Source organism: Stylophora pistillata, chromosome 6, assembly GCF_964205215.1.
Source record: "Stylophora pistillata chromosome 6, jaStyPist1.2, whole genome shotgun sequence".
NCBI classification, from domain to species: Eukaryota; Metazoa; Cnidaria; class Anthozoa; order Scleractinia; family Pocilloporidae; genus Stylophora; species Stylophora pistillata.
In genome coordinates this window covers 1,343,010-1,360,559 of record NC_142524.1, presented here as the reverse complement: position 1 = coordinate 1,360,559, position 17,550 = coordinate 1,343,010, and the positions used below count along the sequence as shown (strand labels likewise).

General features: G+C 38.8%; 1 protein-coding gene and 2 pseudogenes across 5 annotated transcripts; 1 reads left to right on the top strand and 2 right to left on the bottom strand.

Annotated features, from left to right (window-relative positions):
• Nucleotides 1–1,382: 1,382 nt before the first annotated feature.
• LOC148727665 (uncharacterized) lies at nt 1,383–4,761 on the bottom strand (annotated as a pseudogene). Its single transcript, XR_016002225.1, has 2 exons — nt 4,706–4,761; nt 1,383–2,860 (listed from the first exon to the last, which is right to left on the bottom strand). The product of XR_016002225.1 is annotated as an uncharacterized LOC148727665 (transcript).
• On the bottom strand, nt 1,383–9,120 carry LOC148727664 (fumarate hydratase, mitochondrial-like). 3 transcript variants are annotated; one of them, XR_016002219.1, is made up of 9 exons: nt 8,973–9,120; nt 8,561–8,683; nt 8,031–8,141; nt 7,445–7,621; nt 6,960–7,115; nt 6,379–6,587; nt 5,672–5,859; nt 4,695–5,217; nt 1,383–2,860 (listed from the first exon to the last, which is right to left on the bottom strand). XR_016002219.1 is itself a non-coding variant. In XM_088762452.1 (8 exons), the coding sequence occupies exons 1-8, from the start codon at nt 9,078–9,080 to the stop codon at nt 4,793–4,795; spliced, it is 1,497 nt and encodes a 498-aa protein (XP_088618578.1). In that variant the 5' UTR covers nt 9,081–9,120; the 3' UTR covers nt 3,477–4,792. The 3 variants fall into 3 exon arrangements, 1 of the variants encoding a protein (XP_088618578.1); XR_016002218.1 differs by having other exon boundaries at nt 4,706–5,217; XM_088762452.1 differs by lacking the exon at nt 1,383–2,860 and having other exon boundaries at nt 3,477–5,217.
• Nucleotides 9,121–11,147: 2,027 nt separating this feature from the next.
• On the top strand, nt 11,148–17,484 carry LOC148727663 (protein fem-1 homolog B-like; annotated as a pseudogene). The gene is made up of 5 exons (XR_016002215.1): nt 11,148–13,171; nt 14,225–14,339; nt 14,697–15,670; nt 16,354–16,556; nt 17,118–17,484. The product of XR_016002215.1 is annotated as a protein fem-1 homolog B-like (transcript).
• The last annotated feature ends 66 nt before the right edge of the window (nt 17,485–17,550 follow it).

The window sequence follows — 17,550 nt, the reverse complement described above, 5'->3', positions numbered from 1 at the left end:
CCTCGTGGACCATTTGTGGAATGAAATCGTGTCAAGTCACATGCCCAAAACACGAGAAGATTTCAAGAGGAAAATCATTGATATGGAGGAATTTTGGCAGTTTCCATGCTGTTGGGGAGCGATAGATGGCTGCCATATACCGATGAATTGCCATCCAGGAGGGCTAGAGGCATGCAAAGAGTATAACAATTTTAAAAATTTTCATTCAATTGTTTTGATGGCAGTAGTAGATTCACACTATCGATTTGTATGGGGCAGCTGTGGATTTCCAGGGAATTCGGGTGACGCAGTTATATTTCGATCTACTGACCTTTAGAGCTTCATTCAAAATGGTTTTATTCCATCATTTGGGAAAAGTGAAGGGGATATTACTATCCCTTCCCTTATGGTGAGAGGTTCTGCATTCCCCTTGCAAACATGGCTGACAAAACCATTTACAAATGCAGTTTTGACAGCCCAGCAATGATATTTCAATTACCATTTGAGCAGATCCCCTATGGTTAGAGGTGCCTATGGCCAATTGAAGGGTAGGTACAGGGTTCAACTTCGCAAGAGTGAGAGCAGCCGAGATGTTGTTCGCATAATTACATTGGCATGTGTAGTGTTGCATAACATGCATAATGCAAGGGAGATTCAATTTCCAAAAAGTTGGATTTGAGCTCTGATGGAAATGGACAAAAGCGAAACAGGAAGGAAATTAGAAAGGTACTACTGATGAGCGAATCCTCCACTATCAGGGATACCTCTTTGAGGCAAATAAAATCAGATATGCACTCTGCAAGAAACTGTGGCATGAAAAAGAAACAGGGGAAGTCTGTTAATAGTACCTAGTGTGATAGCTGTGTACCAACAGAGGTGGTAATAATCTTCTTCAACTACTCTCATTCCATTCCCAGGGAGTAGGGTGGAATAAAACACAGGCATTAACCAGTTTTGTTTCCTGTTTAGTATAAAAGTAGTTTTATTGAGTTTTAATCAAACATAGGTTTTGTTCTTTTTAAAAATTTTAAAGATCATCTTTCTTTATAAATTTGGGTCACATTCCCAATAAACAAAATAATTAGTTTAACTTTTCTTTATAAGTTTGTTCCTGTTCTCAACATAAAGAACATTATTAAAATACATCGGATTACATAATTTCCACAGTAACAAAACATAGGATTTACAGGTTTCTGTTTAACTTCCTTTTTAAAATTTTAGCCTTTAGGAGCTCTTTCCCCTTAATTTGTTCGTAACCTTTCTTGGGGTGGGAATGGATATTAGGTGGAAGTGGAGATGATATTGTAGTGAGTTTTCAGTGACTATATTTCACTGATCTCTTTGAGGTGAAAAGTTTGATATACAGATATTTTAATTAAGAGATATATAATGGATAGACTTACTGGTATTAATATTGCAACAACAACAAGTTTATTCGGTATTACCATTTAGTTCAATGTATATATGGTCATCTTCCCAAACAAAATAATTTTTGTATTTTCCTTTCCTGTATTTCGCTCACAAATGTACCATGAAAATTTATCAACAGTAACAAAAATCTAACTGTAAGCATTACCATACATGTTGCAGTTCAATTTTATCCTTTGTTCCAGTGTTATTTTCCCTTGGATTCAATCTAATAGCCAGAACATGGACCATTTCTAATCGGGAGCCTGCCACTTAAGCAAAATCAAATTGAAAATAACTTAAAACTTCATGCTGAGTGTGCTTCCTCTATCACCTTTACACACTGTCACTGGTTATGCTGATTCAAATGATTAATTTGTATTTGAGCCATTACGGTCACTAAATATGGCATGATAGTGAAAAAACTGTTGGTTATTTCTTGTATGTACACATGGAAAAAGGCAATAAGGTTTCTAATGCTTTTTCTAACAGTGAAGTCTCCATAGTACCCTGTAAAGGCAGGTATTTCCCTGAATCAAATGGAAAAGGGCCTCCAGAGGAAGACTCTGGCAGAAATGCTTGATTGATGTGGCTTTGTACCCCTCCACTCTGCCATGTTGGGTAAAGCCCTGTTGTGCCATATGTCATGCTGGGGGGTGGAGGCACACCATTAAAGCAATGATCATAGCTCCCACTAGCTCTGTGGTTGAGCATGAGCTGAAATAACTTCATCTGATGCTGACGCGACATCTCCATTTCTTCTCTCATAAAGTTCATGGGATCCTTGGTTGGGTCATTGCTCACCACATCTTCAACCACTTTCAGCACCTGTGAAGTAAGACTGTCAAGTTTGTGCTTCGAAAACTGCACCTTCTTGACATTCCTTTAGGGAACAAAAAGTCCACCATCAGAAGCATCTTCTCTGCTATGATCAGTGCCATCAAATGCGTTGTTGGAGCTACCTGATGAAGAAGGCTCTAGAGCTAGTTCAGGTTGGCAGGAATCTCTCATTTTTACCACCTCAAACAAGGCATTAAACCATTTCCTATAACCACGATCTTCCTGGAATCGCTCTATGCCAGTTGCAGTTTTCACAGTCAAAGTTGCCTGTTTACAACAACTGATACATTTCTTAAATTTGGTTCGCAGCTGTTTAACAGTAAATGCCACCTCATCACCTCTGGCTGATGCCCTTGCCTTCAACTCCTCCAAAATTTTAGTATAAGCTGGACCCTTTTTCTGGTTCTTTGTATTGGTGAAAATCAATGTTGTTTTGTATTCTGTGCTATTGACAACAATATTAATCAGATCATCCAGACTTTCTGGGCACCACTGAGGCTTGTGTCCTGGTTTTTTGCTGTTTTTTCTTGTTCCTTTTTCTCTGAAATGTTGAAGCACATTGCCAACTTCATCATTAGATTCCACATCCTCACCTGGGCCATCTTCATCCTCCTCAGTTTCGTCAGCTCTCTTTCTGTAGGGAAAAAGATGTTAAGGCTTAAGATGATATCATGATAAAATCAGTGATCAATGTATTATCAATAAGGGCAATATATGTAAAATTACATATACATGAAAAAGTAAGCATACTTGACTTTTAAACGTATTTTAACTGCAATGACTCAAATACTTTAATACTGTAGTAAGAAGGCTCGAGAAGCCCTTGTATAGGATATACTTCAGATGTAAGGGATATACCAACTTGACCTTGTAGGATTTAACCCTTTAACTCCTAGAGGTGATTAACATGCAACTTCTCCCTTTAATATCCATACATGATCCAGCAAACAGGTAGCGAGAATTCTCAAATTTGTCAGGTGGAAGTTACCATGATTGAATGTTAAATTCTCATAACCAATTAACAAGGAAATGTGTAGCAGCTAGAGGGGAGAATTCACAATCAGGGCTAGGGAGATAATTTTTTTTTTTTTTTTTTTTTTTTTTTAATACAGCATTGTTTATTACACTTACACATGTAATTACACTATAATTACTTTTTACACCATGTTTAAACTACATTAACTCACACTACTTACAATACATATATAACAATACAGTTACACTAGTCAAATTTAATTACAGTTGATCTATTTACCACATTATTGTTTGCATGTTAATTGTCGAGTAACTACTGAGAATTGTGTTTGCTATTTAAACTACAAGGGAATTGATTTTCCAGAAATTAATAAACTGTTAAATAAAAAAGATAGCGAAGAGGTCAAAATACAAAGTTGAAAAAAAAAAAAAAAAAAAAAAAAAAAAAGACAATACAATTTTATAACGACAGAAAAAATTTCCATTTGTTCCTGCTAGGGAGATAATTGGTACGAAAGTCTGCTTTGCTCTTGAAAGAGTGTCCCAATCAAGCTGTTTTGACATGGGAGTAACATAACTACAATCTGAGTAGTCTTTAAAGACAAACCTTGGTGCTCTATGCTCAACTAGTTCCATTTTGGAAATATTCTGTTTAGTATTGCTGTATACGGATTTCACACAGAGCAAGCATACTCCAGTTGAGGATGCACAAATTCAAAGATAAAGTATGCCTTGGATTTGACATATTTGGAATAATCCGACAGTATCCTTCTTAGAAGACCAAGTGTGCTATTAACCTTTCTACAAATATTATCAGAATATTGATTCCAATTAATATTATGAGTTACAGTTACTCCAAAATATTTCTTGGAGGGTGATTTAGCAGTAACAAAATCATAACTGCCTCCCGGTTAGCTCAATGGATAGAGCGCTGGACTGGTGTGTGGGAGGTTGAGGGTTCGAGCCCCCGCCGGACCAACACTCAGGGTCTTAAAATAATTGGGAAAAATTTGCTGCCTTTCTATAACATCAAGAAATGGTTAGATATTCTAGTCTTCTTGGATAGGGATGAATAAATGGAGGTCCAGTCTACTGCAGGGTTGGGGTAGGAGACGTTAATTTCCCACACACGAGATTACTGTGTGATGGATGTCCTCTCCTGGGGTGGGTTGGGAGGGATTTATTAGAGAGCCATGTGTTAGAAACCTCTTTACTGGGTTAATCATGTATCTACCCTCTCAAAATAAAGAACATTGTATTGTATTGTATTGTATTGCATTCATGAGATAATTTACTACAGGAATGGGGGCAACCTTATTAGTAATTCCCAAGTGATAACTTTTCAGGTATTAAAGTTTTGGCCATTTACATAAGCTGGCTAAGTCAGCATCAAAATCTCAAGTATCTTTTATCTCACCATACACAATGCCGTCATCTGCAAAGAGACGCATTGTAGACTGGATGTGATCAGTAATATCGTTAATAATATATACCAAATGCAAACCCTTTTATGGAATCCTGCTTGTTAGAAGAATTTCTTGCTTCCTGAGAACTTTCCATCCTTTTGTAAGCGGAGTTGGAGAGAAAATTTTCACTTTGGTCCTAACATGTCTTCTGGTCTCACCCACTGAGCAAACTGTTCTTCTGTTAACAATCCCAGGCTTATAGCAGCTTCTTTCAATGTTGTGCCTTCTTTGTGAGCTTTCTTTGCAATCTTAGCAGCATTGTCATAGCCAATATGAGGGTTTAATGCTGTCACCAACATGAGTGACTCATCACGCAACTGATTGATTCTATCCACATTGGCTAGAATTCCCACAACGCAGTTATCTGTGAAGGCTACACAGGCATCTCCAATCAGCCGCGTTGACTGCAGAACATTTCTGACTATCATTGGCTTAAAGACATTTAGTTCAAAATGACCATTACTTCCACCAACTGACACAGCTGTTTGATTGCCAATGACTTGTGCTGCAACCATGGTAATGGCTTCACACTGGGTTGGGTTAACCTTGCCTAATTGGACAAAACAGGAAACTCATTAAGTTATAATTATTTTCAGTAACAACTTTTTCATTGGGTTGTTGAATGCAAGCAAGGATTGTATTGGTTTTAGATTACTTCACTCTGTGATTGGTCCAGGAAACTTGTGCAGCTCTCTCGACTGATCAGATGCAAAACTTAAAACTAATCATGACTTGGTCACACCTGTTTTTTTACTTAAAGAAGATTACTTGTCTTTTCTTTGAATTTTCACTGGCTCCTTAGTGTGTTTTCCTCCTTTGCTTCTCCTGATTGTCTGATACATGTACACTATACATGAAGCAGGGTTATTGTAAGGATTACGGTCTCTATGCAGTAAGTAGAGAACGACCATTGCCAAAACTGATGTATACATCATGCGGCATTTTCAGCAATTTTGTGTAAATGAAACAGTTCGTTACTTTAGTGTCTTGAACTGTGTTGTTACCTGGCATAATACTGCTCCCAGGTTCATTCTCAGGAAGTGTCAGCTCACCCAACCCACAGCGAGGACCTGATCCCAAAAACCTGATATCATTTGCAATCTTCATCAAACTACAAGCTACCACATTCAGGGCTCCATGAAGTTCTACCATGGCATCATGAGCTGCAAGGGCTTCAAATTTGTTTGGTGCACTAAAGAGAAAAATGAAGATAAAAAAATGTAATTATACCAGATACTGGTAATTGTGATTAGTGTCAACTATTAAAATAAAGTGAAGGAAAATATTTTCCAAAGATGAAGATGGGATGCTAAATTGTTTTGACTTAAAGGTACATTATTTTCCACATTAACAAAGTACAAATCTTTAAAGTAAAGAAAAAAAATTGCTTAACTTCAGAAAGCTACATGCCAAATGGCAACTGCTTTTGACAACTTGCAAAAAGTTCAGGGCTCGACGCTAACTTTTCAACTTAGTAGCCAAGTGGCTAGTGACATCTTAGATGTTACGATGATTTCAATTTGTTTACTAGCCTAACTGGCTAATGGAAATACAAAACCACTAGCCAAAACTGAATTTCTACTAGTCTGTGGCTAGTAGGTTACTGTTAGTGTTGAGCTGTGAAGGTTACTGAAAATAAACCATCCTAAACCTTTGGAAGGTATCATACAGCAGTATGTGGAGTAATATATTTAACTTGTCCAATTCACACCTTGTGAATGGTAGCTTTGTGTACTCTGCAATCTTAGCTGACATCTTTTCAGCAAATCCTATTCTTGTGTTAAGCCCTGTACCCACAGCTGTTCCACCGATGGCCAGCTCATAAACTCTTGTAAGGGTGCCCTCCACCCTGGCAATACCATACTCTATCTGTTTAACATAGCCACTGAACTCTTGGCCTAAAGTTATGGGTGTGGCATCCTGTAAAATGAAAACATGTTAAACTTTTAAGATGGTGACTAACAAAATCCCACATCTGACGATCAAAACATTTCTGTTAATTTACTTAGTTTTAATCAGGCAAAGAACACGGTAGTTCTGTGTATCAACCAAAAAAAAAACAATAACCAACCAATGTTCATTTTGCAATGCCACCTATTTTATATAGAACATGGCCATGGGAAGAATTTTATTGGGACTCTTAACATTGGAAGTTGGTAATGTTCATGCTATTAAAAGAGAAAAAGAAGAAGAGAAAGCATCAAACTTCCTAAGGATTTCACCAATCTGTAACAGGTAATTAGTATGTGGCATAATAATGGTCTGTTAAAGAAGCAAGGTCGGACAACTCACCTGGGTATGTGTTCTACCAATCTTAACAAGATCCTTGAAATCTGTGCTCTTAGCCTGAAGTGCACCATGAAGCTTTCTCAGGCCTGGTAATAGACGTTCGTGCACCTCCATTGCTGCTGCTATATGCATTGCTGTTGGAAATGTGTCATTTGAGCTCTGAAATCAACAAGATAAAAATTGTTATCACAGCATAAGGGAGATACTATTACTGATAACAATGATACTAGGAAATATTCTTGAGACAAAAAAAATAAACAATTTCAATTATGACCACCCAGATCCTAGCCTTTCCTTCCATTTGCAACATTCACTGAAATCATGGAAACATTCTGAACAGACAGCCACTAGAGATGAACCATGTCAATAGGAGAGATATGTAGTAGCTCACCAATTTATTAGAGTTTGGATCTTTGACGTCATTCCTAGGGACTCTATCCTTTATTTCACAGCATCAAAATTACACCAAAGTAAACTTAACTTCTAACCTGGCTTTTGTTGACATGATCATTGGGATGGACAGGTTTTTTTGATCCCATCTCACCACCCATCAGCTCAATGGCACGATTACTGATCACTTCATTAACATTCATGTTGGACTGTGTTCCAGAGCCTGTTTGCCATACTACCAAAGGAAAATGGTCCTTTAACTTCCCAGATATCACCTGGAATCAAAAAAACTGCATTAACCACTGATAATATTTATCATTTATTACTCTAAAAATTTGCAGCATTGTTGGGGTAAGTATCACAAATCACAAGATAGCTGCACTGCTTGATCAGCTTGTACTGCAATACCATACACAGGTAATGCAACCAGAAGCAATTACTTATTCCCATAAATGGGATCCTAGTTTATTGCATGTTATTTCCCAGATATTCACAAAGTTTCCTTGACATTTGATGGATCTGGTCTTAAATTCCGAGTTAGAGGGAGGCTCTATGAAAACTTTGTGTGTTGCTTGAGAAGGTAACAAAATTTCTTATTCAAGACCCACCAGTGAGCTCTGGATGAAGTTTTCATTGTGCCAATAGTATTCAAATTTAATGACTTATTAATCCAATGTTTCTAACCTCATCTGCTGCCTTCATGATGTTATCAGCAACATTTGCATCCAAACCAAATTCCTTATTGACCTCTGCAGCTGCTTTCTTCAGGAAACCAAATGCACGAATCACTGGAGCCTATCAAAAACAACACAAACAACTGTTAGAAACTGAGAATTACCAGCCAGTATTAAAATCTCACACGAAAAAATGTCACTTAGCTGTTCTCCTGTATTTCATTTCCCTCTAAATTCAAAAGTTTTCTTGGTCGACTTTAAATTTTCCCCACCTCTTTGAACCCAAAGGTATATTAAATATCTTACTAGGGTAATCATGTTTTCTTGGTCTGTACTGAACCTTATCTTTTTCATTAAAATCTATGGCCTGCACTCTTCATGCTTGGGCCATAAACCCAGGTAGAAAAAGCTAGGTTCAAAACATGCTGTAAAGACCTTGAACTTGGTTAGTGAGAGATACACTTCCAAAGTTCATAAGCATAAAATGAAAACTATCCTAGGATAACTTAAGATGTGATTTGTGAGAGAGTATCAACATACTGGCATATGTTCAGTTTCATCACCAATTGGAAAATTAAGCTTTGATCTTGCTGTCTGGGCTCCATAATATTTTTCAGCTGGAACTTCTATTTCTCCAAAACTGTCAGTCTCAATCCTTGAAGCCTGTTGGCCAAAAATAAATAAAGTCTTTTCATTAAATATATTTAACTCTGTCCCTTCTTAGAGTGACCAAGAGAGAACTTCTCATTGCAATACCAACACCTTTGCAACTAAACAGGTGACAAAGAAAGAAAAAAAATATCAAGCGAGACATTTTCTTTGATTTAACACCTAAACAATTACTCAATTAATTGTGGAGCCATTTGTCTTAAGCGTAAAGGAGAGCGCGTATTTTGTAAAAATATTTTACGTTTCGCTCGAGTGCGATAACTGCGCGAAATGCATAGCTTACCATATTTCGTAACAATAAGACAGGGCTTAAGTCTAGTTTCTGACGATGGACAAATATTCGCGAATCTCTGCTGAGCGTACGCAACACTGAACAAATCCTGTGTGCCATACTCTGTGAGTAAGTTTGAGCTAGCGATTGCAACAAAATGGCCACTGGTGGTCAGCGGCTGGTAACTTGGAGCTTCAGAGGACCTACGGGGACTGGGAAACTTCAATAACCATCACCCTGAAGATTGGGACAGCATTCAGTTGACACTCATGCTCAGAACTATAACTATCGAAAATTTCTAATTATAACTCCATATAGGTCTGACATGAACTAATAAAATCGATAAATTGCTGGAAAGCTGGAAAAAAAAAATTAAGATGGCTGCGCTGGGAGATAAAGAGTGACGAATTTTATTATAAAACCCTTCAAACATTTTGAAAAGGGAATCAAATTCAAATTTGACACAACTCTTTTCCCCTCAGATGAATAAAGGGGATAAGTTTCTAAAGAAACTGTGTTGCTGCGTCAGTGGGGGTAACAAGGTAATTTGGTTTTGTCAACTAAGTTGATAGCGTAAATTGGTAGCTGTAAAGGCTCTAAAAACTGACGTTTTGAGTGTTAGCCTATCTTCAGAGGGAACGAAGGGCTAACGAAGGGCTAGCGCTCGAAACGTCAGCTTTTAGACTCTTTATGGCGGCCAATTTACATTGTCAAGTTAATTGATAAAACCAAATTACCTTGTTACCCCACCGACGCAGCAACACAGTTTCTGTAGAAACTAACCTCCTTTATTCATTGATAAAAACCAAATTACCTCAATTCCCCTCATTTTCTTATCTTTTCTCCATAACCGCCTCAGCATGACCCCATCCCTTCCCTCCCCCCTCACAAAAACTTTGTGTCAGACCTCCTGTTTTCTCGGAAAGGGCGAGTGATTAGCATCTGCTGGATCATCGAATACCAGGGATCTATGCGTATTAGTAAATATAGTGTGATACCAGTGAAACAACCAAAAAATGCAACAGTTATGGGCATGATTTGCATTGGAAAACCTAAACCTGAACTGACGCAGTTTGGATCACTTTACCAAAATTTAGAGACTGAACTAAACACCAGAAAACTGAGTTTTATTTGTACCTTGACGAATAAAATCATAAAGTTCTATTCATACCAGGTTAAGATCTTATAATTTAGAGGTTTCGCGTGTGTTCTATAAAATGACCGATAAGCTATCTGGTAATGAGGCAGACGCAACGAGCAAGTTGCCATTGGTGACGAATCGAGCACCCCAATGGCTCCCTGAAACCAGCAACTGGCGAAGTTCAAATACACTGTGCGTCGCCCGAAAGGGTAGAACGCTTATCTTTCGGTTGGAGAAGAAAACTAGATTTGATAATTACTTCGCCCTGTCTCGCTACCATGAGAAGTCTTCAGTCAAGAATACCAATTTATGTTGAGGAGGATTTATCTTCTACGACTTATTTTAATTAAACTCAGTTTGCCGCATTTTTAAGTGAACGTGCTCGCTCGTGCATACGGCACTTGAGCGTGGCCACGCTCCTCAGTCCTCTGAGCCTGTTCATGAAAGTCACAATATTTAAGTTAACAGCTGTACGTAATCGAGACGATTAATGGTTTCTGGTGTGTATTCCAAGTATAAAATGTATTAAGTATAATATGCACGCTGCAAACCATATACTGGGTATGAACTGAAGGTTGGCGATACATAAGGTCAAACGATGTTATTATTAAGATAACTTCAGCCATTAATATAACTTCAGCCATTAAACTGAATAGTGGTTATTTAACAAATGTGTCTCTGTTTTGAGTGGGAGGTTAAAATAATATATATTTTTGTCTACGTAGTTATTGGGCGGTGCACGATGCTTCAAATTTATCTCAAGCCCATAGTTCCGTTCATTCATACCGTCACAAGTCTCCAGATCAGTTGGGCTTTCTCCCTCCCCTCCCTAAATGAGGAAATATGTGTCACACTCCGCGCTTTCTCGGAAAGAAGGAAAGTTTGGTTTCTAGTGGGGAGATTATGATTGCGAAAAGGTGGAATTCATGCATATCACGAAAGAAAATGTAACGCAACTGGGTATTTATTGTGACAGAAAATAAAGGTTTATGAACGTGATTTCAACAGTAAACCTTTCTTTTTGAGGTGAAGCAACTCGTAGTTCTTTTCTACAACAGTATATAGACTGCATAGATCATCGGTAAAATTAATTGCTTTTTGAACCGTGACAGCCTGCTTATGCAAAGTTCTGACCTCAAAATTTTGTGCCTGTTGTTTTTCTCAAACATTCCGGGTTGAGCGAAGTAAGGTTTAGAGGTTTTGCGTTTGTGTTGTTTGAAATGGGTAATAAAGCATCCGTTCGTGGAACGGATGCCTTATTACCTGTATTAACTACAGCTTATCATGCTGCTCGTGATGAAGGTTCTGATCTGCTTGATTCGCTAAGGGTGATGAACGCCAAATCAAGAAAATCCGCTCTGGAAACAAACATCAAAGATGGCGACGACCTTGCGACTCCTCTCATCATCGCTGCTCGTGATGGAAAACTGGATTTTGTGAAGGCCTTTTTACGTTTCGAAGCAAACATCGAGGCTCGTGGATCGATTAAAGTTGAAGGAAAGGTTTTGGAGGGTTGCACAGCTTTGTGGATCGCTGCTGCAAAAGTCTTGATGTTGTGAGACTCTTGATCGAAGAAAACGCCGACGTCGACGGCAGAACGGCAACAAATTCGACTCCTTTGAGAGCTGCTGCCTTTGATGGACGCCTTGATATCGTGCGCTGTTTGGTTGAGAACGGAGCCGATGTAAATGCACGCAATAATTTCAATTATACTCCTCTGATGATAGCATGTTACAATGGTCACATGGATGTTGTTTCCTTTCTTGTCGAAAGTGGAGCAAATATACATCAAGAAAACAATAATGGAGAAACATGTCTTCACTTAGCTGCGGAAGGAGGACACGTTCAGATAGTTGCTAAGCTGCTAGTTTTGGGAGCGAAACAAAAACACAATCTTATAGGTCTAACACCACTTCTTGTAGGCAGTAATCATTGTAAAACTGAAATAGTGGAGTATTTTATCAGCCGACCAGAATGTACAAAGGAACAGAGAATTGATGCTCGTGAACTTCTCGGTGCCACCTTCGCTAATGATATCAATGCTTATGACACTGGGAAGGCATTTAGTTTCATGAAGCGTGGAATGGAGGAGAGGTATAAGAACCCATCACATCCATTGCCTAAAAAGAAAATGAAACCCGTGGAAGCTTATCAAAATAGAAGAGAGAGTCAAACTCTTGAGGAACTTTCTCTGCTAGAAGGCGATGATCATGCTATCCACATGGAGGGACTTGTTATCAGAGAGAGAATCCTTGGACCTGACAATATAGAATTGAGATACCCGATAGGATACCGGGGAGCTGTTTTAGCTGAATTTAAGGAGTACGAGCCGTGTATTGCTTTGTGGACACGAGCGATGGAAATAGCCATGAACTGCGATGTTCCAAAACCAAGGGAGCTTGACGACCTCACAGCTTTATTTTCAGAAATGGTGCTGAATGGACATAATTTGAGTCCAAAAAGTATCGAGAACGTTTTCGAAAAACTGGTCGATGCAAATATGAAACTGACAGAAGCGTTAGAGTCAGGAAAATTGCAAGAGGAGGGCAAGAATGAGACACAACAAGAATTGCTTTTCTATGCTCTCTATCTTTTGATTATATACAAAAAAGTTCAAGTTTCTCCAGAAATGAAAAGCGAAAACATTATTAACTTTCTTCAGAGATTTCTGCACTCAAATCCTCGCTCCCATCCTGATGGAAATACACTTCCGCACCTGGCTGTATGGCATAAAACTCCAGTTCCCGAGTTTGGATTGAATGAAATTGGCACGGTGTGCAAGCTTCCTTGTACTGAGACGATGAAGCTTATTTTACATGCAGGATGTGACGTGAATGCTGTTAATACAGAAGGAAACACTCCTCTTCATTTAGCCGTGACTTTTGTACCAGGACCTGAAAAAGAAGAAACTTTGAAAGAAATGCTGGAGTTGCTGTTAGATTTCGGTGCGGATACAAAGCTTGTAAACAAGAATGGTCAAACAGCAATGGACTGCTGCGGGACTGACGAGCCACGAAGGATCTTGTCTGCGAAAGAAGGACTGGGGGCCACGAACATCGATGCCAGATAGGTAAGATAATTTTGATTTTTAACTCTTTTTATACATTACCTTAAATTATTACGGTAAGCATCCTCACGAAATGGGAGAATAGTGAGTTTATTTCTCCATAGGATCTTGTGTTGATAATTTTTCGTGAGGCCTGGTTGCCTTTCTTCGGCTTTCTGTCACTTTTAATGATTTCCAAACTCATCCGCTTTTATGAATGAAAAAATTCGTTAGGATGCTGTGATAGTCAAAAGTAGCATGTCCGAGGGTGGCTTTCAAGCCACAGCAGAACTTTAGATAAAGCTAGAGGGCAGACCTTAGAGCGGTCGACCTGTTGATCAAATTTACAAACTTGTGATCACCCGTCCTATTAATGCTTGCACAAATAACACAAAGTAATTAAAATGAAAATTCAAACAACAACTGAGGAGAGTTAAGTCAAGTAAAACTACTGACTGGTGATCTGTGGGACTGAATTGTGAGATATAAGAGCACTATGGTCACTTATTATACTTTTATAAATTTCTGTGGGTCTTTTCATTATTTTAGAGGTTGCCACACTTTTTCCTGAATATTTATTAACACAATTTTGCTGTCAGTCCTTGGAATGTAACCTGACTATGCATCTTTGTGTTTTAAATCTGGCGTCGGTTCATATCGTTGAAATTGGCTTGTGATAACGTTTGTGACTTACCCAACCAGCTAATGTGAATTTCCACGCAGACGACTTAGGGAAAAGCGGTCATAAAGCCTGTACAAGTCAGTGTCATGCATGACTTGCAACCATTAAGAAATCTTAAAAGTTCACGGTCTTAATACTGCGCGAGTGGTATTACCTCGAAAAGCTTCATAAACAGCTCTATCAATACTAGTCGCGAGACAAGTGGTGGTCAAACATAAGCAGCAATGATGTTTGCAACTCACACGTAGCCTTGTAGTGTCGGCGCAATGACATTGAAAGGTTTAAAGACCGTGCCGATATACAAATAGTTTAAATAGTACGGAGTAAATTCCGTTACATATGCTAAAATATTTTGCAATCCTCAAAGTGGCAATGTGTTCTCCACTTTCTCTAAGGATGAAGTAACTGGAAGTTGTTCCAGTAAGGAGAGAGGAACAAGATTTGTTCCTGGAAGAGAGAGGGACATAAATGACAATTTGGAAAAGGAACCTACAGCGAAGGAAATATCAGGTAAGAGGATCCAGTTGAGGATCAAATTAGCTTTTAGGTAGCTTGGGCGATCTTGATGCCAATTAATCCAATTTACGGCTCATCCATCGTTTACGCCGCACTCGCGGAAAATGACCAGCGAAAAGCGGCAATAACAACAGAGATTAAAGAAAATTAAAATAGTGGGAATAGAAAATATATACTGGGATTTCCAGTAAGATATAACAACTGTTGTGGATTCAGCCCCGATTTAACAGTCGCCCTGAAAAAAAAAAGACAATCTTAAGCTTTTATCACACCTTTACTAGAACTAAAAAAACAACAACAACGATTTTCTATTTTTTTTTTAAAAAAAAACCATATTCGACTTTTTTTAAGGGCAATTGAGGGAGATGACACAGCAGTTGAAAAATGTCCGAGAGCAACTACGAGAGAAAGATAGACAACTGGAGGAAAGAAATGGAGAAATAAGGGAGATGATCCAGACAAATATGAATGTCCATGATGAACTACAAGAGAGAGATGGACAACTGAGGGAAAGGACAGAACAGTTGACAAATGTTCAAGGACAACTACAAGAAAGAGATGGACGATTGAGAGAGAAAGATGGACAAGTAAGGCAGATGAATCAGCAGTTGATAATTGTTCAAGAGCAACTACAAGAGAAAAATGAAGAAGTCTCTTCTTTGGAGGAGCGGCTGAGAGCAAGGCATCAGGAAGTGATTGAACTTGAGACATCTCTATCAACAGCTCAACGAGCCTTAACCGAACGTTCACGCCAACAGACACCTGACTGGGTGATTTCACGCGATCAAATTCAACTGACAGAAAACTGCCTCGGTAGTGGAGGCTGGGGAAAGGTTGTCGAAGGCAAGTATTGTGGCTGTACTGTTGCCATCAAACAGATTTACGGAGTTCTTCTTGAATCCTCCCCTTACTACAGGGAACTGTTTGAGCGAGAAATGAACATTGCCTCAAGATGCCGCCATCCCTGCCTACTACAATTCATTGGAGCTACAAACGATGAAGAAAGTCCTTTGTTTGTGACGGAGCTCATGGAAACGAGTTTACAAAGATTGGTTGAGGAGCGACCTCTTTCCAGTAGTGAAACATCTGTCATTTCTTTGGATGTGGCTCGAGCATTAAACTACCTTCATCTAAAGAAACCACGCCCCATTATTCACCTGGATATCAGCAGTGCCAATGTGTTGCTGTGGCGACAAAACGACCAGTGGCGAGGCAAAGTATCGGATTATGGTGCCGCCAATTTTACGAAGGCGACCATGACAGCTTGTCCCGGTGCTGAAATTTACTGTGCGCCTGAAGCATTTACTGAACGTCAAAATTTAAAGGTATTTTTATTGCCTTGTTTGTAGGAAATTGTATCCATGAAAAGAAACCAAACTAAATCACCTGAGCTGTATTCAGTGGTCCGATCTCTGAGCTTTAGAAAACTCGTCTTAAGCTCATATATTATACAAACCAGACCGAAAGCGGCTACGGTTGACACAAAATAGAGCATCATGGTTCAGTCGTCCTGTTCCGTTTTGAATAAGAATGAATGGCTGACTCATCTGTCATCAGCATGTAATAATATAAAAACTGGAATGCCTGAACCGAAGAGTTGAACCAAGAAAAGATTTGTAGCATCAAAAATTTAAAAATTAATGGAGACGGCGCCAGGGATCAAATGATAGATAAGATGGGAGATACCCCTCCGGCATGGTAAACAAGTTTTTCGTCAAATGACTGGGGCCAACAGAAGATGAGGTCATCCTCTCTTCCTGAAACCCATTGGACATAGACTTCGGTGGCAAATAAAATGAACTTTTTAGGTGATTCCTCAGAATTGCATTGCGTGTCATTGCTCTGTAGCAAGCACGGTGACCTATCTCACTTTTTTCATTGTAGTGCTCGAAACAGAGATAAGTAGGGAACATTTGAGGAGAGTTTCGAAAAATCGTTCGACAGCTTTTCTTTCTGATGGAATCCCTGAGGAAGTGTGATCATTTTGATTTACCCTATTTATGTTAAGGTTGATGTGTACAGCTTTGGCGTTCTACTCTGCGAGATGTGCACTGGGATACTGCCTGATCGAGATAGGCGCGAGGAACAAGTTGCCATGGTGACTGACCGCGTGTTTCGAACTCTCGTTCGCCGATGTCTGCAACGAGATCCTGAAGCGAGACCCAGTATGGACGAGATCATTAGTGAACTTGAAAGACTAGTTTAAGACAGGTATGATACAATTTGCTCTACAAACATTTTAATAAAATATTTTTACTGCGGTACAGATGGATTAAATGAAAGTCCCTCATTTATGTTTGTGAATAGCACTGTCAATAAGTCGAGCGTCAACTGCGACTGGCTGATCTTTGGACAAACAAAGTGCAGCTTATCTTGAACAGAAAATTACCTTTCAACAATTTCAGTTTTTTTTCGCACGGCGTACTTTTTAATTTAGTTACATCTTTGATCTGTACTGAATTTCTTCATTCGAGTGTCATTATAAAACATTCGTCACTCTGAGTCAAAGTAAAATTTTTAAAAGTCTAGATTTCTATCTATGTAATTATTGCCAATAATAGATAACAATTCCTAAGGCCGCTTATGATATTTTTGCTCGGATGAATATGTAATTTTGTCTCATTCAGCTATAGGCTGCTACCGCATCTTAATCCTAGTTAATGCCGAATGTGATTTTATGTCTATGCCGGCGTGGAAAGATCACGGGAAAGTGCAAATCTTTTTGAATACAAAATAATGAAGCAATGCAACACACTTTTTATTGGTTTACAGATTTACCAACCCACCAGGGATGATAACCAACCCACAGGGTAACCAAGCCATGGTAACCAAGCCATGGTAACCAACCCATGGTAACCAACCCACCAGGGATGATAGGAGAAGACGAGGAAACTTTCTGAGTCGTTGTCCAGGGGGGGACTCATTCACAAACTTTTCTCGTGTTCTCCCAACATCGCGAGTAGGATATTATGCCGGTAAACATATAGAAAGTGCGGTATATTTCTTTTATATAATTAAGTTAAATTGTGACATTCACGTTTACTGGTGCAATGGACGATAGCAGTTTAGCTAAGTCATCGTACGTTCTGGCTGCCGAAGGTGATTCAGGTATAAATAAAGAATTGGTATTTTATGTCAAGACACGTTTTTACTTTTATTCAGGCGCTCATATGCTAGTATTTAGTCGTATTCATACGGTTTTACA

Excerpts from the sequence above, each read along its gene's own strand:
- LOC148727664 (XM_088762452.1), bottom strand. The coding sequence starts at position 9,080 with ATGGCACACAGGATTTGTTCAGTGTTGCGTACGCTCAGCAGAGATTCG. Across the intron at positions 8,684-8,972 it reads TCTTATTGTTACGAAATATG|GCTTCAAGGATTGAGACTGA; the intron begins GTAAGCTATGCA and ends TTTGGCCAACAG. Across the intron at positions 8,142-8,560 it reads ATGAAACTGAACATATGCCA|GCTCCAGTGATTCGTGCATT; the intron begins GTATGTTGATAC and ends TGTTTTTGATAG.